This window comes from Triturus cristatus, chromosome 6, assembly GCF_964204655.1.
Source record: "Triturus cristatus chromosome 6, aTriCri1.1, whole genome shotgun sequence".
Lineage (NCBI taxonomy): Eukaryota > Metazoa > Chordata > Amphibia > Caudata > Salamandridae > Triturus > Triturus cristatus.
Window position 1 is genome coordinate 1,784,329,396 of NC_140589.1, and position 23,444 is coordinate 1,784,352,839.

Below are 23,444 nucleotides of genomic sequence, written 5' to 3' on the forward strand. Positions count from 1 at the left end.
AAAACTGCACTCACCCCTCGGTTTCGGCTTTTGCAAAAGTCGAACAAAGACAAAACAAAGACAAAGGAGTGGCCACTATACTTAACTTAACCAGATGTTTTCTTACGCCAACAGAGGTCCGTCTAATGTCTCGCAATACCAATCATCAAGGGAGCCAAAGCGTGGCGGCAGTCAGGGCAGCAGGTCTTCGCAGCCGTTGGAAAGGAGAAGCCACACTGTAAAAACCTTCGGTCCACTTACGACATGCAGGGGTCGATCACGTTGTGCGCGTCCTCCGGAATTTCCTTGCGGGGCTCCTCATGATCCTCGGGCTGGACCCACGACCTCTGAAGCCGCCTCACAGAGGGCACCATTTGAAGAACCGGGCTGATTAAGCCTGGCGACGCAGGGTACGCCTGAAATCTTCTGAGTTCGCCTTCTAAATGTACAGAGACACGGAACACTCTGTTGGCATAGGAACTTCAATTTATTAGCTGCAGCTAGGTACAGTTGTCCTAGAAGTACATCAGTGGTAGGTTCTCAGGAGACTGCCACTTCAATCCGTGGCTCACAGTCTTTTATAGCGCTTGAATCCCCTAAAGCAACTACCCCCTCAATGTGCAATAAAAACAAACAAATCATCCACTAGCAAACATTCTTTGTACAAGATACAGGATAATAGGTAATAGAAATTCCTTCCCTAGGGTCGTGTTCTCTACCTGACCCTATAGGCCAGGTGGCCTGAGCATTCCTAAGTTAAATTAATTTACAACAGGACGTGTTTGCGTGTTGCAGGTGGTGATTCGTAAAACAATTGGAGAGGCAGAGAAGGATCACCAAGGGTCAATAAATGGTTATCACGGGAATTAGTTGCTTCGAGCCGGGTCTCAGAATGTACTTTGCTCAGAGAGACAGGAAAAGGTTGTTTAACATGTTACAGTACAGAGTATGAAAGAAACGCTACGAAGGTCGTCGGTGCCTGAGTGAGGGCAACATCACAATGGTGTCAATACGCAAGATGGAGCCGTAATCAAATTTCCTCAGGTGTGCCTTCACCTCTCTTCTGCAGTGCAGGGCGGTGGGGCAGTTCTGATGTTGAGGGATGTCGGAAGCACTATTTAAGTGAAGTGCACAGTAACTGCCTGTAACTGACATATGACCACAGATTCGTGAAACAGTTTTAAGGCCTTCTTTGCACGTGGCAGATGACGGAAGAGAAGGGTTGCACATTTCTGTTGGGAACTTACCTATACAAAATGATTGTGCCCTTGGGAATGCAAACATTAGCTAAACCACAGAGCCAAACTTTGAAAATGTCCAACTTTATGGCAGAACACTACACACCAGGGTGCCACCAGCAGGGTGGTGCAAGATTGGCCCTACAGTTACCAAATTTGGCCCAACTCCCAGAAGAGTTCGGGTGATAAAATGCCACTTTGCATAGGACACTTAAAATATTGTCATCGGCCCTGACTGGAGAATTTTGCGATATCTCAGTGGGTTGTGCTCCCACCACATGGATTGTTGCATAATATGCAGGTTAGAGGTATGATTCAAAGAGGGGACCCCTCGGCCATTCATCGTCACAACTATATTTGTAACCAGTTTGTGTGTAACGACTGCTTATGATCACATAGTACATGACAGGCGTGCACACCAGCCAAAGCTTTTCGCACCACTCTTCACCATGTACCTTCACCTCAGTTGCTAAAACCCAAAGAGCCCCCCAGGGTAATATGAGGCAACATAAAAAGCTATAGATAAATGCAGTTAACCTTTGATAGATCGATATGAAAGAGTACCAATTTCAGTCTGGTAATGGTGCAAGTGTACACACTTTTTGATCGGTCAAAATGTAAAATAAGTGATTTTTCTCTCAAAAATCATAATGACTTCAACGACCCACATTGCTAACACTGTTACAGTCGACACAGTGTTAGCAGAGAGGGGTAGCAAGAATATAGACACTTTTAATACAAATTGTGGTTATTCAATCAAGCCTAATAAAAAAAAGACTCTAGACAGCCCTGCAGAAATGTACCTCTTTAAACACGTATGTCCTAATGTTTCAACCAGTGTCTTTGGGCTTCATCAGGGTTTTTATCATTCCAAAGTCATTTGGACCTTTATCAAGGACCCTTGATCAGTTTTGCCAGCTACTCCTGTGCTTTTCACCATTAATGTACTCATGCAGCCCAAACTTCAAGTGCCCTCTGCATCCAAGCAAGAATGTCTAACGTATCATTTCCTCAATGATGGTTTAAATAATTACAAACCTACAATGAAGCCCTCTGTGTGTTTATTAAAAATATAATGCAGTAACTGCAATTATCCCTATCAATTAAAGAACCTTCATTATCAGCTGTACATGATATGTTCACAAATAAAATTCAGTAGTAGTTGTCTTTATAAGTAGTAAATACTTTAATAAAAACTCTCTCATCATACTGTTAGTGTGACCCCAATAAAAGGCTTAATCTTGATGGTACAGGCAGCCCACACCTGTGAAAACTGAGCGATGGGACAAAAAGGAAATTCTGATGCCAAAGCGCCATACACGAGGAAGGCGGGGAGGGGAAAAACACATTCACATACACACTGAACAGAAAGACATGAATGGCCTTATGAAAATGGTCCACAGTCACCATTTCAAATTTCTTTCTGACAGCCTACCTGCCTAGCAGAATTCCAGCAAATTAAATCCATCAAGTGCTCCCCATTGGAAGACGGCAAGGCGCTTCTTTTGGTGACCGTGGCGGGTGCTCCCCAGGTAAGTTGTTTACTTTTATGTGGCAAACCAAATGCTCCTCTGGTTAGAACATGTGCAAAATTGGAAAAATGCAGCAAGCATCATCATTTATTTATTTTTAGAATTATGAAGAGTGTGAACGGGGAGTGCATTGTAGCATCTTCCCTATGGGTAGGATATCAGAATGCTGTACATAATTTTGGGGAGTTCATTTACATATTCAATCAGGAAATAAATTACAGATATATTAACATCAACAAATTTCCCCAAATGTAGAAATCACAAAATTATGTGTGTTGTAAGGCTAGGATGAATTGAGGTATAGAGGCCGGGTGCACGTACAGTGATGGCTACGGTGTTTGAAGTTCTAGTGTTGGCGAAGAGGCATAGATAATGGCTTGGTCTCTCTGTCGAGATTTTGGCTTGAGGTGCAAAATCCCTGAGTGTGAAAGGGAAAAAAGTAAACTGCCTTTATTATGAAGAGACTTATGTTGTAAACTGGATACCTACACCACGCATTCTTTCATTGTAAGAAATCTAATCTGGGAACTGAGATGTAGTTGTGCCGGCTTCTGTTCAGCAAGCATTGTCCGGTCCATTACTTGCCCTTGGGGCAGTGGTGGGATGGTGTGGATCCTACAGCCTGGATTGTGAGGCCAGTGATAATAACAGTAATAACAATAGTCTGGCCGGCTTTGATTACCTTTTCATGGAAGGGTGACGAAACACTGTAAGAGAAATACCTGAATGAAGTACAGGCAACTCACGATGATTATGTACGTCCATCTTTGTGGCTGGTTTTGTTTTGTTTGCCATAATGTTCCAACTTTGGCAGTTTCAAGCTATATATTCAACGTATATCACCACAGGGGGATGAAGAAAACAGGTCCATTCAGCTGGTAACCCGATGTGTCTTCTGTTGTGTGTATTTTACGTATGTTGATAAGATGGCACTAACAAACTTCTTTCTAAAGCCCTTAGCTATTAAAACCACCTCCCTGGCCATGGCTGAGAATATGGCTGACCTGATAGATGGGTATTACCGGCTACAAAATGAAACAGAAAAATCTCTCATAACCAGTCTCAATAAAGGTGAGGAAATGCTCAGGCTGCCTGTGTGTTCTGATTTGTGGTTAATGTTTGTAATTTGCACCATCAGCATATCAGCATCTGGCTTGATGGACAGTAGAGTTGATATGCGGACAGAGGGCTGAGACAGAAAAAGCGAGCATCTGTAGGATAGAAGCCACAAAGTAAAACAACACATGTTGACCACAACTATTTGCCTGCAGTCCTTTCTCAGCAAATGGACCTCCACACCTTACTGTATGTCATCACATTGGAAACAATCATGGGTAACCTTGGTGATTGAGCATCCTTTGAGCAACCAAATCATGATCTGAAGACCCTGAGCCATAATGAAAGATGTTCCATGGGTCTGATGTCTCCTCACGTGCCTTGTACAGACGTGTTTCCTTTGCATGTCCCAATTGTGGATTGTTGTTTAATTCATGGTGAGAAATCCTCACTTAGATAAGTCAGTGAATTTACCCATTTGGAAATGCAAAATAACAATCAACATCCATAACTTATGATCTGTGAATATGTTCTTTCCTTCCTTTATGTTTCGTTCTATAAGTCCTTGCGCTGAGCCCCTGTGAGGACACAGCCCACATTGCAAGCCCTTCCGTTGTTCACAGTAGTCCAGCACAGGCCCTTGGCGTGGAGTACTCTGTGTGTGGCTTTTGGCTGTGTGCAGCACATGTTGGGTTCAGGGCCTTGCTGAAGGACCTTCTACATGTCCCTAGAGGTCATAGTTCTTGGCCTTGACCATGGCACGTAGGTTGCCCTATTTTTTTACATTTCTTTTTAAATCCAAAGATCTAGATCCATGTAACCCAAAATGGCACTGTGGATCTGTGCCTAAGACTTATCCTTGTTCACTATGAATCCAAATCGAACTGCATTCATACAAAAAGTCTACTCCGGTCATTTGCAAGTTTGCAGGCTGGATCATGTGTCCATTGCAAGAACTTTTTATTCTTGTTGTTTTTTGGAGAGCACTTTCTACCACTCTGTTCCCTGTGGATCACTCACATTGCATAATTGTGCAACCATCAACCGTTTGCAGTTACAGCTAGACATTCCGGCTGCAAGTAAAAAAACACTCAAGTGTAAACTCAATGCGGCTGAATCAAATGACTCACGTTATTCAGTATTCAAAATGCATATCTGACTTTCTGTTTGTCTGTCTGTCTATATATCTGTCTGTTTCTCTGGTTGTCTATCTGCCTGTCTGTCTTCCCTAGCCTCACTGCTTTCTCTACACATTAAGTCAAATTAGACATTAATTCATATGTCCAAGACGCTGTTTCTTTACTCCGTAGATGAAAACCTACAAAATGACAACAACTTTATCTATCTTAAGTCTGATTTATCCTAAGGTATACTGAATATCGCTATTCAACCTCATAAACATATAAGAATCGTAGGCATTTCACCCAGTAAATGGCTAAATGTCTGAATTTTCACTTAATATCTTCTTTTTATAGATCAAGACAAAAGGATCAGTCTGCCACAGATCCCGTCACAGTAAGTACACCCCAATGTTACAGTCTGACAACAACACATTTCTGTGCAGATATTTTATTGTTGATGGGTGATTTACCGATGCACAGCATCGGCAATGATGCTTCACTTCTACTTGAGTCTTCATAGTGAAGGATTATAATAAAATAAAACAAGCATTTGCAATGCAATCGGTCTCGCCTTTGGGACCTTATATGTATTTAGCTATGGAGCAGAAATATTGCCTTTCAGCGGGAAATTGTATAGTCCAAAGCTCTGTTTTTAATATAAAATCAGGGCCTTCGGTGGTCATGTGACTGAAAATACAAGATTTGAAAAAAATATTATTGTCTACGGGTGCTTGTGGAAGACAATTTCTATGGACTGGAAACTAGAGAATGCTAAAGTGATTCTGGTACTTTACTGACCTCTGCTGGTCATTTTCTATCAGGACAGTTAAATAGAGGCAGTTGAACAGAGAAGAAAGTCCCTAAGCGGACCAGACAAGTCCTAAGGCTGATCTACAGAGCCCACAAAGTACATACACACATATAAGTATATACTAAAGTATGTACAAGAGGTCTCGAATGCTCAACCTAAAAAATGACTCTATCATAACAAAACAAAAAATGAAGTATTTGCATGTTGAATATTGTTAAAAAATATATATGTTTTTTTCTAGATGTACTGTTTCCTACTGTTTTACAATTTTTCTGTTTTAAATTTTGTGTGTGCAATGGGATTTATTCACATGTATATACCATGCAAAGCACATTAATATGAGTTCATTTATTATAAGGATAATCAATCACCAATATATGCACAAAAAAGCTGTATGTGCCTCTCCTTTTCTGTGGAAAATATATTTGTTCCATCAAAACATTGACAAGGTGCTGCAGTCAAGTGAAATAGTGCAGATGGTGCAGTGCTCAGAGAGGAGTAAACATGCACAACAAATATACAAGCACATTAGATTCCTTGGTTGGATACCAATTTTCTAGTCATGATGACACCTACAATGACCAGTCCAAAGTTTCCTCATTGATGAAATCTAAATCTAACCCAGGACTTGTGACCCGCTATAGTTCGGCAGGTCTCCTAAGGTCAGTAGCCATCTGTCTAAGTACCTCTAAAACTTCCTAAGAATCGGTGTGAATTCAAATATGTTCTGTTTATGATCCATATGATTCCAGTTGAGAAGAAAACCATAGTTCATACAGATTGTCAGTAACAATGTAGGCAACTGGTATTACTGGAACTGTGGGTGATACAAAGTCTGAATGATTTATAGCAAGTCTGCAATTCCCAAAACAACCAATCTGTGGTCGTGGAGAACAAGCGTGGCTCAGCACTCACCGGTAATCTCTGCAGCGCTCAGATCGAAATCCGCCAGGACATTTCAGAGAAGTTTTGGTTGTGGATAGTCCATACCTTAAGAATTGACAGATACTTGTGTTTTTGAGGTGGAATTCTTTTTAAAACATGGATCTTTCCCCCCTAAATAAAACATAAAAGTAACATGTCATGTTCACTTAACATATTTTTTGCATCAGACTGACTTCCTGAAGTGTTAATAGGCCCCTCAGGCAAATGACATTTCATGATTGGCACCATTGTATTTCTGCTTTATTATGATCTGATCACAGGACACCAGTGTGAATGTCAACCAGTGTAATGCTGTCTAGGGGGTCTTCCTCGTCAAACTATTCTGTAGAAAATCGATTTCACAGAAAGCCATTCTGTATTACTTAGATAGCGCGTAGCTACCCGAAGGCCTCCCAGTGCTAGAACAGTAAGCAAACTAATAGGCTTCAGAGATGACTAATTACTATAAAGTCAAGTTTTCAGGGTCTTCCAGAATAAAAGCTCATTGGATAGCAGAAGTAGTTCAAGCGGAAGGGTGTTCTAGAGTTTATGAGCCAGATTGGCAAACGAGTGACCACCCCAACCAGATCTTCTTAATTAGGGGGTCTGCAGTAGATGTGCTGAGGAGGATCTGAGAGACCTTCTAGGCATTTAGAGAGTAGCAGACGGTCTAAGAAGAGCAGGACCTTTTTGTGAAGAGATCTATGCAGGATGCAAAGGGCCTTCAACTGAACCCTCTTTTCAACGGGGTGCCAGTGGAGGTCCTTTTAGGCCGTTTTTGAAGATTGATCTCCAGGAACAGTCATAAGAAGTCGAGCAGCAGCGTTCTGTATGGTCTGCAACCTCCTTATCACATAGCGAGGTGAGCCAAGAAAAGTGCATTGCCATAGTCGAGGCGGGAGATGATAAGAGTGAAAGTACTAGACCTTTTCTAGAGACACTCTCCGATGGTTGTTTTCCGCGGCATGAAAGCGTAAACGGGGGAAAAAATCATTAGCACACAGTTAATTAGCCAATAATTCTCTTTGATAACCCACTGACAACTACATAAGGTTAGTTAGGTAAATACAAAGCCACAAAAAAATGGACATAGAGACAACTCAACATGAGGGAATAGAAATACAATGGAATTAACAGGAAGCAAAATCTACGCATCCAGTTTAAATGGTGTAGCATGAACAAAACTATTAATTCAAGAAGTAGAATACAAAAAATCAGGACGTATGAGTCCAAATTTCTCTGCATCGAGTTTTGATAAGTGGAAAGCCTTAAATCTATCCCTACTCTAACTCTAAGTTGACATCCCTTCATAAGCATGTTCAGTGGAAAGGAGCCTCTCCACCATCAATGGGTCAAGTAGCATAAGACCAGTATCACGAAGAAAGAGCTTGTTCTAGGATGCTCTCTCTCTGAAGGCAAGAAAGAAGTGGGGCACTTTCCCAAGTTTCAACAATCAGTTATCCACAGGTAGAATTCCCATAGTGCACCTCCCACACATGCCATCCACTCTGGGTACAGTCCTGAGCGTACTTTCCATGGTGTTTTCCATGTACAACCTTTGCAACATTTTGTCCTTGGCTCCCAGGCCTTCTCTCTTGTGAAACCCAGTGTCTTTTCTCTATCAGTCCGAGTCACACCATTGTAACTTCTTCTCTCCTTGTCTAGCTACTAAAACAAAAACATTTTTCTGCCTAGAAGAATGCTTCTTCACCTGCAATACAAAACGTGAGAAAGAACAGATTCCACAGTGCACATGAAAAGTAACTTTTAATTCTAAAGCGAAAATTGTCAGGGACTTGCATTTCAGGTCTACGATTTCACCTAACATAAGAAGAACATCTCATTTTAAGCATTGCAGATTGGCATTACCCTATTGCGTTTTACCTAACACATTTACCAAATTATAGAAATATCGGTGTTAAACACTTTCAGTATATGAGTGCATTAACTTCACTACACAAGTTCTTCATTTTACCATTTTCTGCTAGTTACAGCCATTTCCTACGCTAATACTCCATGCTACTTGACAATAACCTAAAATATGTCACGTAGTTACGTTAATACATTTCACAATTCTAACACCTCGCGTTAATATATTTGTAAGATTATATGTGGGTGAACTCTACGCGCGAATATGATGCATCTCTACAAATGAAGTGAGATTTCCACCCCATCAAGAGGCAGAACAATAAATCTACTGGTTAGAAAGGAAGAAGATTTAACACATGTCTAAGTAGTCTCAGAGCACCAAAGATGTTTTGCTTGGTGCTCCATAGTGAGACTAGAGTCTAGCCACATACCCAGGCTATTTATCACCCCTTTAGGACTGGGGTCTGGATAGGTAGTCTGGTACAGGAAGTGGCGTAATTATATTAACATTGTTGCCCAGTATGATAATCTCGGTTTTATCCCCTTTAAGCTTCAGTTTACAGTTAGGCATCCATCTGGCCAACGCCTGAAGACAGGGGCACAAGCAGAGGTGACTAGAGCTGGGGTCGAGGGAGATAGAAATCAACAGCTGAGTGTCGTTGGCATACGTGACCAATGCCAACCTGAAAGAATAGACAATCTCAGCGAAGGGATACAGATAAAGATTTAAAAGGTAGGGCTAAGGGAGGAGCCTTGTGGCACCCCACAGCCCAAGGGGAGACTCTGAGAATACCAGGAGTGATCAAGCACCTTGAAAGTTCTATCCTTTAAAAAGGACGAGAGATAGTTCAGAGTGCGGCCAACTATGCCAACTTTAGATATCCTGTGGATAAGTGTATTGTGATCGACTGTGTCGAAAGCCACGCTCAAGTCCAGAAAGATAAGGGCTGCTGACCCTCCTTTATCCAACAGAGATCTGAGTGCTTCGCCCACAGCCGGCTGGACTGATTCTGTGCTGAGGTCTAAACCTCATTTGTGTGGGGTAAAGAATATCGTCAGACTCAAGGAAGGCGGAAAGATGTTTATTAACATGCCTCTCCAGGAACTTCGAGAATGCTGCATCAAGGGCCTTTACTAAGAATGGACCGTATTAAATATAAGCTCAAGAATGTGAACTGGCTCTTCCTCTGTGCAAGTGTAGCATTTAAGTTGCTTCCCGTAATGTTTTGTAAATATCCAATCTATCCAAAGGATATTCTACCAGTCAACCAGGAGCTCCTAAGATTTTTCTCTTGGTCACGTCCGGTTGGATAAGTATGTTTCTATTGTGGGTAGAGTATTTTCATATGTGTACCCAAAATGCGGTAGTGCTCAATCCCTCAACCTACGTGCCTGTGAAACGGCATCTTCTTCAGGAACAAGTTGAACCTCCTGTCTTTAAGCTCTGTTGATGGGGAGCTGAAGAGAGCCATTTTGCATTTTGTAGATTTTTAGTTCCCTCCACACTCTTACAACAAGATTACACTTTTCCATTGTTCACTCAACTATTAATGCTGGACCCAGGACTAACTTTGACAGTCATGCAAATGGTTAGAAGATTGTATTGCGAGGTAAAGGAAATGGAGCCTAAAGTAAAGCTGGTGAAGAGCCAAGGCAGAAGAGTGAGGTCAGAAAAGTATAGTCATTGGAGTATGGAGTCAGTAGAGTGGAGATGCAATAGTGGAAGCAGAAGTCAGTAATGTGCTTAATTTTTGAAAGAATAATTGCGTCAGTTACCAAGGATGCATGTTATTGAATCCACGTCATGCTTCTTTAATCCACTAGCAGACACCCCCTGCAACTCTAGCTCCCTCTTGCCAGTTATGACAGTCTCCTTTTGTTACAGTGTGTTGTGTGCTATTGTTTGCAGTGTGGATCAATGTGTTAATGTGCGAATTTGATGGTCGGTTGAATGGAGTGGAATTTGAAGCCACATGAAAGCTTGGCTCGTTATGGGCTTGAGGTTTCAGCAGGATCTCGAGCCGAGTCAGAGCCGGGCTTCAGTCTCGAGCTTGGCCCAAGCTTTCAGCGGCTCACCCACCTCCACTAAGCAAAACTGAAGTGCAGCATTTATAAGGGAAAATTGCATAGCTGCGTCACAGGTTTGGGTTTATTCGTATTTTGCCCAGTTTGATTGAGCTCACACTTGTAGTTTTTACTCTCACGTGGTTTATAATGTTAAGAGTAAGTCGTCTTACATGCTAGGGTAATAGCCATTCCAGGGAAGATGAGACACCTGATCAAGGGCGATGAACACTAACAAATAGGATTTTGAGTATTTGTACAACCTTTGTTGGAAATTTCCCGCTGTGAAAATTGGTGGGCAGTTGGCTTTGTCAAGCACATGAGTAACCGGGCAAGGGGGTTTCTTTAAGGCGAAAAAAAAATGTTTCTCTACGAAGAAAGAATAAATAGCCATTGCAAATGTACCTTAACGTGCACATGCAGAAATATATGCAGGTATGTTATGGTTTTGCGTACATGTGTGTGCCTGTATGTTTTGCGACTGTCGCAGCTTCCCTGACTCTGAATATTTCATTACAGTCAGAGATTTATTCAATTTGTATTTATAAGTCAGAGTTGGCACATTTCTTACTTTGGGAGGCTTGTGAATTTGGCCAATCCGCACTGAGATCTGATGCATACGGTTTGCTCTTCCCAGAGCTTGAGCACTCAGTAATTCGTTAATTAAGCATTTCTACTCTGGTTGTGTGAACTGATTTACATTGTATATTTAAATAAGGTAGGCATCCGAAATAATTATTCATATCACCTTGCTTAAGGGTATAATTGCAGGCAAGTAAGGCATAGAAATCTTAATGTGATGTGTGTACTTTTGGTACAACTCCTGCTCCCTAATTTATGGCATGCTTTAATTTTGTGAGGTTTTAATTTGACTATTTAATGAAAAGGTGTTGGCCAGTTTTGAAAACCGAGCAGGGTTCTAGCAGTGTAAAATGCCAAGCTCGAGATAGTGAGAACTGAACGGGGAAGAACACTCAGAACTTACATGAAACATGAAGTGATTATAGGGTTGGATATTTGCCGGATCCAACAGATTCCCTGTCACAGTTGCTTCACTCACCAGGCTGGAAGGTGTGAGCACATCTGTATGCTTTCAAGAGCCCTCCAATGCATTTCCTCCAGGCCATTTGAATTTTAAAGTCTCCACCATGCACAGAGAGGACATGCTCTGCTCCCCGTGCCACGAGAATGCTTGGTTAAATTGTGTTGACCTTCTTCTCCCTGCCGAACCGAGGACAGTCTGACCCTGATGGGGAGAAACGTCCTTTTTTATTCGCCATGGTCTTGAATGACCTTTTGTAGTAAAGTTCATCCATCCTACAATACCTAAGAAAAAAGCCCATTCTCAGATAAAGATGCCACTGACATGTCTCATTCTTCAGAACATGCAGATGTGTCTGTTCAATTCTCAGTAAAGTCTCTGAGTGAAGTTATCCAATGGATCTATTTCTCAGAAGCTTCCATGTGTATGTTTGTGGACATAAGACAGCCTGAAGGTGGATAGAAAGAGATGGAGTGCTGTGAGTAGTGGGGGATACAGTGCTCCACTGAACGGCACCGGAGGGCAGATACCGTGGAGTATGAAAGCTCCAGGTAAGAGGGTAGGGCTTTGCAGGTGTAGTCTGGTTAGGGTACAAGGGGAACACCAACGGGGAGTTCCCGGATGGTTTCTGGTCTCAACGGTAGGGAGAGCAGGTCTGCGGAGATACTTTCAGAGAGGACGCTCTTCAGATGCATCTATGAACCAGTCGAATAAGTATTACTTGATTAGTTAGATCTTGAGCACTTTTCTGAAGTGGAGGAGTGTGTGTATCATTGTTGGAATACAGCCTGACATAAGTATCTTTACCTAAATATTCATAAAAATATTGCTCCATTTGAGTTAATAATAGAACTGGTACCCCTAGTGGGATATTTTGTAAAACGTATTTAGGACACAGTATTTCAGGAGCCTCCAATCGGTCGATCACAAGCTACTGGCAGCTCGCAGACACCCTGTGAGTAGCTTGCGACCTGGTATCTCCTTTTACCATTGTATAGCCAGTCTTTATTATTGTGTTTAATTTCATGCCTCTTTGCACCTTTTGCCCATCATCAAACAAACCAGCTGCACTGATTGGCTCAATTTAGGTTAGCTGGGGCTGGCAGAAGCAGGTGACATCATTGGCGAAAGTCGGACTCCGGCATGAGCAGTATTAGACTATCCAGCGGTAATAACACGGCCTGCCTTCTGCAGCCGGCCACTACCATGCCATCTTACACAACCAGTGTGCCCAGTGTGCCCAGTGGGCCAAAGCTGCTGCCTTGACACCGAAGCCTAAGGATAAGGCCAGGGTTTTCTGGTTTGCAGGTGGTGCAGCATACAGCGCAAGAGCGCAATCAGTGAAAGTCCTGTGCAGATATAATTTCCAACTTGAGAGGTAAGCTGTCAGTAAAATGTAAGGTACTTTAGTTTTAAAAAATGCGAAACTGTGAATTAAAATAATCATTGTTGCCAGGACCAGATGAAAAGCACAATTGCGTTGTATTGGGAAGAGGTGTGGCGCCGCGGCCAGGATGACTGACTCCGGAATCTGGGGATCACGGTACGATCCTCGGCGCTGGCGGCAGATTAGCCCAGCACCATGTGATTCTGGGCAATAGCTTGCTTAATCTTCCCGACGGCCCCCAGCGCCTAGAGACCTTTACAGGTGATTGTTCGCGCTTTACAAATGTGGATTATTATTATTATTGAACAGGTTGACTTTTCTGTCTTGTGTCAGCTATTCTTCCCATTCTGGAAGTTCAAATGGATATGTGTTTATTTCTGGTGTGTGTTAATTCTTGCCCTATAAAACAGAGAGAGGAGTGAGTTTACAATAAAAGTACTGCTGTTTGTAATTTACTGGAAGCTGATGAGATGAAAATGTTTTTATTTATTGAAATGCCCACATGAAACTTGGTTCTTCTCCGCGGTGCTTGATTAAGAGTGAATTCCCTGTTGATCTCAAAGCTTGTTTATTACTATAGAATTCACAGTTGTATTGACGCTGCCCTGAATGGGCTGACTTCTTTTCTGATTCAGCTTTTTTCCACACTGGACGTACAAGCTGAATCAAGAAAGAAAAGTTAGGTTGTTCAAGGCAACTTTGATGCAACTGTGAATTATATAATGATAAGTAAGCTCTGAAGTTGAACAGGGAGTTCACTCACAAACATGCAGAGCCGAGAGGATCTGAGTTTCATGGGGGCATTTCAATGTAGGATCTGAGTTTCATGTGGGCATTTCAATATAGGATCTGAGTTTCATGGGGGCATTTCAATATATGATCTGAGTTTCATGGGGGCATTTCAATACATAAAAATGTTTCTATCTCATCAGCTTCCATTGAGTTCAAAACAGCACTACTTTTATTGCAAACCCACTCCTCTCTCTCCATACTATAAAGTATGGTGACAACACAAATCCAAAGTCATTCTTATCAGTGTTTCTAGGGCACTCTTTGTGTTTTGTTCAAACCACAGTATTGGCTTCTTAAAAATTAGGCTTAAAGTCAGCGAAGCTGGATGTCGGGGGTCTCTATGAGCAATGCACAATTTGCTCGGCCTTTAGTAGATCATGATGATTTTCACTGATCAGAAGTAGCTCTCACTACAGAAAGGGCTGGAGACCACTGATGTAGATGAAGGATGGAGCTATTTGAGGTCTCTGAACATTGTGATTATCATTTCAGACTTCTAGAAACATTTCATGAGTCTGAAACCTCCAGGCATGAAGAGTCTTCTTCAGTGATAACCAATGGGCTTTACGGATGCCAGCTGGTAGATTGTTGCTGCCTTCAAGGGAGCATAGACCAAGTGACAGAAGGGCATTTATGCAGTCCTTTTCACATAGTAATGGCATCACACTGGAAACCATTCTCAGTTGATGCCAAGTGGTTCCTTATGTTCTGCATGCTGTGTCCTGAAACGAGGGTGTCATAAATGTGGAAACCGAGGTATTTGCACTGTTAGCTGATCGTGGTGCAGTGCAGTCCCAGTTCATTTCATCTAGTCCTACATGGACCTGACCTTGCTTGTTGGCATCCTTTATCTTGGTTATCTTGGTTATATTCAGCTTGAGATAGGACTTAGAACAATAAAGCTTAAAATGCTGCCTGATGCTGAATTAAATGTGTGTATGGTCCATGCCTGCTGAAAATCGCTGGCAAAAAGATGGAGAATTGGCCGACACTTCATATTATGAGGATGGGCTCAGACTATTAGGAGCCCCTCTGCACCAGCTGGGATCTGTTCTTCCAGTATGACTCAGACTTCAACAAGAAGACGCCATTGAAACCCATTTCAAGAGTGAGGTGTTGTTCCGGTCTTAGAGATTGGGGGCTTAGAAGGTTTCACAGTGACCAGCAGGACGAGCATCATTGCCCATCATGTTCTTCAGGCAACCATATTATATACAGATCTACACAAGTAGATATATTGAAACGAGATGGGTAACTCTATTATGTTGTAATATTACCACCGTAGTGTCCTGGTGACATAAACTACGAGGTTAAAGGTCAAATTGTTTGTAAATGTCACAAGATCCCCAAGATGACCCAGTTGGACCATATTATATGTTAGCCGTTATGTTTTTCTGAAAATCTTAATTATTTGGGGTAGTTTGTTTGAAATGCAGTTTTTTAAAAAAGTTTAACATAGCGCAAACTCAGCTCGAAGGTATTTGAGCGCTGTACACGAGTACAAGTTACATTACCCAAGGCCCTGAGAGATTAGGTGATTTGCCCAGAATCACAAGATGTTGAGCCGACACCGAGGCTTGAACGTGGTTAACCAGCTCCAAAGTCAGCAGCTCTGACTGTAGCTCCACAATCTCTCCCCTTCTTAAATGTGCAGCAAACAATGGGCAATGACTGGAATGAAAAGGTTTAGGTTTACCTTTCATGAATAAATTGTTGATGCAACAATAGACAGTGGTAAGCCCTTGCTAGATAATTATGACTACATTTGCCATAAGATTTGCATATTTCAAAACATTATTTCTAGCTAAACTAGATGAAAATAATCCTGCCGGAGAATGTGTCTCCTTTAGTGGCTTTTTACTGCAGAATTTAGATAACATTGCCACATATTCCTAGTAACCCCTCCAATGGTGAAGCTTTGCATAGTGTCTGGGGGATACCATTATAATGATGACCCTCTACTTCACAGGAAGTGTGAAATATTTCCAATAGTTCATGCTTCCCTCTGAAATGAGTTTTTTATGCCACTCCATGTTGTGCAATAAATGCACCCAAACTTGTTTTATATAGTAAAGGGCAGGGTCAGGGTTGTTGGGAGACTGGGGTGTGAGCCGTGGTAAAACAACAGCCACAATCCCATGCAGGTTGAACCACAGAAAGTCAATACATTAATCTGTGCTTAACCATGGGTACCTTGGCACAAAAAGCAGTCAGGATTAAATTAGAGGCAATGTGTAAATTATTTATGCAGCACACAAACAGTAATAAAGTAAAAACTCACAAAATAAAAATCCTAAACCAATTTAGAAATAAAGGGTACATTTAAAATAACATTTGACACCAACACAACAAAAATCCAATCAGTAGAGTTGTTAGTGAAAATTAGTGCCTAAAAGATCAAAGTGCCAATCTAGTCTCCCGGGACTGGGCCAAAGTAAAAAAATTTGACCAACCCTGATGATCCACTGTTGGAATACAGAAAGTGTATTGGGGTCGGTCAGTGCTTACATTTGGACGTGAAAGAAATTCTAAGAAAATGTGTCAGAAGGTAGTCTTCGGGGCAAGGCTGCAGGAGGTGTCCACGAAGGTAGGTCATTGTCGGATAGCCTTGGGTCGAAACCAAAGCAAAGATTTCTACGTACAGACTTAGTCTCTGAAATGGAAATTGAAACATTTCCTGCAGTACGAGGCAGAGGGCTGTAGCCGAAGACAGTTCCACGAGGTCCGATACCCCTTCTAGAGAAGGATTGCCAAAAAGTGTGGGCAGGGTGGCAAGCACGTTGGTCCCAATCTCCTCCTGATTCTCAAAGCACTTATGAGCCAAAGTTTGTCCGAATCCCCACTTTTGGAGTTTTGCTATCTAGGGACCTTTAGCACTACTTCCAAGGGTCCAGGACTGGAGGGGCACCACTTGGAGGGTCAGGACGCACTCAGGAATGGTCCATCGGCGAGTTCAAGAGGGAGGAAGCCTTTTGTATCCCTTTGGCTCTGAACAGGAGGCCAGCAAACTAGCCCTTGTGAGTCACTGTGGAGGTACAGGGAATGATGAAGATCCGGTCCTTGAACCCAGGCAGAAGGCAGTTGGGCAACAATCTAGCAGTGCATCAAAGTGGCTGTCCTTCCAGCAGCACACCAGTACTTCTTCCTGTCAGATTATACACAGTTCCAGAAGTGTACCGAAGAGTTGGTGTCTGAGGTCCTATTTTTATACCCAAGTGCCCTCCTTCTGGAATATGGGAAAAATATTCTAGACAACGACTTTGAAGTGCATGGAATTTCCTGCATTCCCTGCCCTTGTTCCAAGCTGGATACAGTGATAACTTGGGGTCCTTAGGCCCTTTGTGTAAAGGTAGAGCACAGGCTATTCAGTTGCAAGTGGGACTGTGCTCACCCCCCCCCCCATCCTGCCAGCCAATGGCCCATTTAGGCACAACTAGTCTCTCTATTGTGTGACTGTGTGGAATCCACAAAGCCTAACTTTCCCTTACACCCAGCCATGTAGGCAGTAGGCACAAACGGGCTAAGAGCAGAAAAATTTCAACTTTCCAAAAGGTGCATTTTCAAAATTGTAATGAAAACTCCAACTTTACCGTTAAAGAGGGTTTCTCATTACTATTTCATAGATTCCAAATATGTCATAGTTACCTGCCCCCAATTGGAGATTACAGCTGATTAAATGTATAAAGGAATCCCCAATGCCATACAGTAGTGAAAAATGAAATTCAGATTTTTTCACTACCAGGGCATGTAAAACTTAAAAGTACATGTCCAACCTTTTGATTACACAGCACCCTGCTCTATGCGCTACCTATGCAGGGTTGGGAGAGTGGATTCAAAACAGAAGACATGATGGATTCACTGCAGGTAAGTCAGAATTTTTGTAGGTGTCCATAAAGGAATCTTCATTAATGACTGTGAACAACTACGTCCGTGGTGAAGTTAGTTGACCAAGCACATCTGCAGTGATGATATGTAGCTGCAGAATGTTCAATGGGGGATATCCTATGGCTGAACAACCACAATCACGTTGAAGGTGCTGGGGGATTTGTGTATGGTGTGTCTCCTCGCCGGGCAGAGCACATAGTGGTGGAGGGATCCGAAGGTATGCTTTCTTGGGGGGGGAGGAGTGAGATGCTCAAAGTCAGGGAGGATGGGGGAGCCATGCATTGAAGGATGTTGTGGGCTTCAAGCATGGGACTGAGAACAGCTGTTGAGCAGCATTAGTCGACTTGGTTCCCTGGCTAATAGCAGGAATCGTTTCTCAGTACCACAAAGCACACTTTATTTTAAGCTTAAAAGCTTAACCATATGTTTAAAAAATATGCAGATATTCAAGTCTGCCCACACTTCCGCTTTGAATACCCTTGCTGTTTTGTGTTAACCATCTATTGCTTCCATAGCTGTGTCTGCAACGCATGTGGGTCATTGGCACTAACTCAGTAAAAGATGGAGATGATTCTGGTGCCAGTGCTGGGCTTGGTGATTGACATTGGGTATTCATTATATTCCACAGAGACTCAGAAGAGAGAAGATCAAGGATCATGGGAGGGGACAGCATGGGTAAGTGTTTTTAAGGCCTGTGGTACACAGACATAAAGGCAGATGGGACCAAAGGCATTTGTTCCTGGAACTTGATACTGTTTGTTGCATGACATATCCCTAGGGGCATATATGCTGGACCTATAAGCGCCCCTAGTCCCTCCTTTTTATTTGTTATACCAAAGGAATTTGGCCACTCATCTATAGTGCATGTCAGTGGCAATCATTTCAAGATGGCTTCTTCCATTGCAGAGTTCTCCATCACTATCATTACTCATGCAGGTGCTAAAGAATGACTCAAACACTGGAGAAGGGACACACGGTGTCAGGAACATTGACCAGACAAACGGGTTTCAGTGGGGTTTTGTAAAGACAGGGAAAAGCAACACAATTTTGACTCATGATTTTTTACATTAAACTTTACTTTGTGTGTTATATTTGTCAATTCCTTGTATACAAACAATACAACTTATTGTATACAGATTTCTTTGAAATATTAAATTTAACAATGGTACAATATGAAATAAACATCCCTTAAATTAGGATAACATTATCATTGTATTGTGACTATATCTGTCACTTGATGTCCTTTCAATATCGTTGCAATATTAACCGATAAAAGTAATACAGGCAAAAACAACATTGTTACTGTGTCAGCGCTATTTCTCAGATAATCTACAAGATAGTCACAGCGCCGATGCAGGGTCGGGGCAGTGTTGTCCTCAAGTACTGATGACGAAATATGTCCCTAAAGGTAAGAGTCAAAACTGCAATAAAGATTGACTCTAAAAGGGATCTAGATCAGTAAATCAGAAAACCATGAAGGTTTATTAAAATGCAATACAGAAGGCAGAAATATGGTAGGTCTCAATAAATCAGTCAAGAAGTTTAGAAATCAATTGCCATAAAGGCCCTTAGCATTCAAAATGGATGCAGCATGAGCAAAGTCTGGAAAATAGTCCAGAGCGCGCAACAAATCAATAGAGAAACTGACCCACCCTCCAATCAGGGCTTTTTAAACATTTTTACAGCCGAAAGCAATGGAAATCACACAGTCAGCATAGGGTGAGCAACTATATCAACAAATTGTCAAATACTGTACAACATTATTAAATGTTAAAGGTTAAGTTATACATGGTAGTAAACAAATATAGTTCTAATCAGAAAATAGCTACAACAACTGTTATTATTATGATTATTTTTTACCTTGAATATTGATAATAATGCTGAGGCAGCTAATAAGCCATTTTCTTTAAAAAAAATTTACAAGGCAGAATCACACTTGGAAAATGAGAGCAAAGATGCAGCCACAATCCGATCCGTATTATCCAGAGTGGGCTTAATTCGTTTCTGGAGATGTGACATGAGGTTTCACAAATCCTTTGAAGTGTCTTGCTTCAGTGAGATATATCCCATACCGAACAGCGCATTGGATTACAGGAATCTGTGCTATTCCCTGACAACCCCTAGGAGACATGGGGTGAGCTTGACATGCATCCCAGTATTTTAAACAGTGCCTGACTCATTTCCTTTCTGTATTTTTGGAATTTGTACACAACTTCAGACCATGTGGCACCAGTTCTCTTCAATTTCAGTGCATCATGGGTAGGTTGGTGATCTTAGCCAGCCCAAGCGCCACAGTCGTTTGGGTGAATAGTAGGACCTACAAAGGTATTTTGTTTGATTTAGCCGTAGACGTGCTGGATTAGAAACATCCCACTATTCCAACCTGGCCTCCGTGCAGTCTTCATCTTCCAACTGTCCTGTATTGTGTTCCTGTAGGTCACGTAGTATGGGAAATTGGTGCTTTTATTGTTAATTATGTATAGATGTTTGAAGTTCAATGGCTGCCCAAGGGTTGTAATGTTACTTTTGCCTCAGGGGGTTCAATTCTGGGACTGATATAAACACAGGACGTTACCGGTCTCATGTGTGTCACTGCTGCAGATACTTACAGATTCCTAATTTGTGTAGTTCGTAATCTTTGGCTAAGGCATCAGATAACCTGAGGTGTGCAGGTCCCAAAATATCCTCTGTGTTTGAAGTTCCAGTGGCGGAAGCCCTTGAGTTGCCACTTGATAGACATTGTACCACACCATGAGGGAGTCCCTCATCTTGGTGTGTTATGCAATCCTCACCCACTAATAGCACTGTGTCAACACTTTAGCATCATTTTTGTGGAAATCCGTAAGTAATCGGGTGGTGATCACTGTAGTGATAGAGTGTTGAGTTGGTATGTATCTCTATTTCACCTCTGATCTTCCTTAGTATTGTATTGAAAAGCCAGTTATTGATAACTGGTGGCTAAGAGACCCTATAATATATTTGTAGACGTCTGCCATGCTCAGGCCTCCATCAGAATTGGAGTGTTTGCATGCATTCAGAGATATGCGGGCTGCTTACCCTTCCAAAATAAAGTTTTGGTGCATGGCTAACATTTAACAAGCATTTGCAATGCAATAGGTCTCGCATTCACGCGAGTTTAAGCTATTGGCATTGTAAATGACACTGCCTTTTATTTAAATTTTAAAAAAGAAAACAAAAATAAAAGGCATTGTTATTTGTAATGTGAGTAGCTCAAACTTGCGTAAATGCGAGACCTATTGCATTGCAAATGCTTGTTCTGCAAATGTAGAGGGGAGTAGAATTACGTGTTGTCAAGTAGAGTGGAAATATGCAGAGTGAAATTATGATGTGTGGGGTGAAATTATGTGGCATGAAAGTATGTTGAGTGGCTTGGAACTGTGTGGCATGGAGCTGAATTGTGAGATGTGGAATTCTTTGGCGTGGTGTGGCATAGACTGCAATTGTATGGAAATGAATTATGTTACCTGGAGTTAAATTATGTGGCATGGTGTGGAATTAAGGGATGTGGTGTGGAATTAGTTGGCATGGCGTGGAGTAGGATTATATGGTGTGGTGTGGAATTGTGTGGCGTGGAATTGTGTGGCATGGAATTGTGTGGCATGGAATTGTGTTGAGAGGAATGGAAGTATGTGTCATGGAATGGAGTGGAAATATGTGGCATGGAATGAAATTATGTGGTGGACTTGAATTATGTGCCGCTAAGTGGAATTATGTTATTGAGTGGATTCATTAATAGTGGAGTGGAATTATGTGGCATAGAATTACGTTCCATGGAGTGTAATTATGTGGTATGGCATGGAATTAATTGGTGTGGATTTGTGTGGTGTGGCCTAGAATTGTGGGGTGTTGAGGGAAATTGTGAGACATGGAATTGTGTGGCGTGGTATGCAATTGTGTGACATGGAGTGCAATTCTGCGGAGAGGAAGTATGGGGGTGGAGTGGAATTATGTGATGTGGTGTGGAATTATGGGGTGTGGTATGGAATTATGTGGCATGCAATTGTGTGCCATGGAATAGAATTATGTGGTGTGGATTTATGAGAAGTGGAGAGCACTTTATGTGGCATGGAATTATGTGGAGTGGAATTATTTTGCATTCACTGAGATAGACATGTTACTGTGTGGCGTGAACTACAATTATGTGACGTGGTGTGCAATTGTGTGGAGAGGAATTCAGTGCCGTGAAGTGGAATTATGTGACATGGTGTGAAATCAAGTGGTGTGGCATAGAATTAGGTGGCAAGGAGTGGAATTATGCTCCGTGGAGTAGAATTATGAGATGTGACATGGAATGGTCTGGCCTGGAATTGTCTGGTGTGGAATTGTGTGGTGTGAAATTATGTTGGTTTGGGGAGATTAAATTTAGGTGGTACAGTGTGGTACAATGTGGAATTATGTGGTATGGAGTGGAATTATGTCTCATGGAGTGGAAATATGTAGCATGATGTGGAGTCGTGATGTTGCATGGAGTTAAATTATGTGGGATGGAGTTGAATTGTGTGGCATGGAATTGTTGGGTGTTGACTAGTGGAATTATGTGGTGTAGAGTAGAATTAGGTGGCGTGAAATTATGTGGAGAAGAATTGTGTTGCATGGAATTGTTTGGCATGGTATTGTGGGGCATTGAGAGGATTGGAATTATGCGACATGGAGTGGAATTATGTGGCTTGGATCGGAAATATGAGGGTGGAGTGCACTTAGGTGGCATGGAGTTGAATTGTGTGGTTCAGAATTGTGTTGCATGGAGTGTAATTGTGTTGACTGGAGTGGAATTGTACAACGTGGAATTGTGTGGCGTGAAATGCAATTGTGTGATGTGGAGTGCATTTGGGGGACATGGAGTGTCACTGAGTGGAGTGGAAATCATATAGCATGGAGTGGAATTATGTGACATGGTAATGAATTGTGTGGTGTTGAGTGGAATTACGTGCCGTGGAATTATGTGGCATGGAGCCGAATTATGTTGATTTGAATTGTGTGGCATGGCATTACATGCCATGGATTGGCTTTAAGTGGCGCAGAATTCTTTGGCATGAAATTGTGTGGTGTGAAATTGTATGGTGTGCAATTGTGTGCCATGGAGTGAAATTTTGAGACATGGAATTGTGAGGAGTGCCACTGTGTGACATGGAGTGCAATTGTGTGGAGTGGGATTAAGTGATGTGGAGTGGAATTATGTGACGTGGTGTGGAATTATGTGGTGTGGAGTGAAAGTGTGTGGCATATAGTAGAATTATGTGGCATGGATTTATGTGATGTGCAATTGTGTCGCATGGCAAGGAATTGAGTTGAGTGGAAATATGTTGATCAGAATTATGTGGCACGAAAGGGAAGAGGCATTATGTGACAGAGTGGAATTATGTTGTAGGGAGTGAAATTATGTGGCATGATGTGGAATTATATGTTGTGCACTGAAGTGGAATTATGTGGTATGGAGTAGAATTATGTGGCATGGAATTGTGCGAGTGGAAATTTGTGGCATGAGTGGAATTATGAGATGTGGAATTGTGTTGCATGGAACTGCGAGGCCTTGAGTGGTGTGGAATTATGTGGCATGGGGTGAAATGATGTGGTATGGAGTGGATTGAAAATAGGTGGAGTAGAATTATGTGACTTGGAGGGGTAATATATGGCATGAAATTATGTGGTGTGGAGTTGAATTACGTTGCGTGGAACTTGGTTGCGTGGGATTCTGTGGTGTGGAGTCGAATTGTGAGACATGG

At 42.0% G+C, this 23,444-nt stretch overlaps 1 protein-coding gene across 5 annotated transcripts in view; it reads left to right on the forward strand.

Annotated features, from left to right (window-relative positions):
* The window catches only part of PTK2B (protein tyrosine kinase 2 beta), a 509,984-nt gene that overhangs the window by 375,207 nt on the left and 111,333 nt on the right, over positions 1-23,444 (forward strand). For all 5 annotated transcript variants that reach the window (XM_085613103.1, XM_085613101.1, XM_085613104.1 and 2 more), the window contains exons 12-15: positions 2,648-2,749; positions 3,703-3,820; positions 5,281-5,320; positions 18,329-18,375. In XM_085613103.1, coding sequence (XP_085469229.1) covers positions 2,648-2,749; positions 3,703-3,820; positions 5,281-5,320; positions 18,329-18,375 — 307 coding nt within the window. The remainder of the gene's footprint in view (positions 1-2,647; positions 2,750-3,702; positions 3,821-5,280; positions 5,321-18,328; positions 18,376-23,444) is intronic.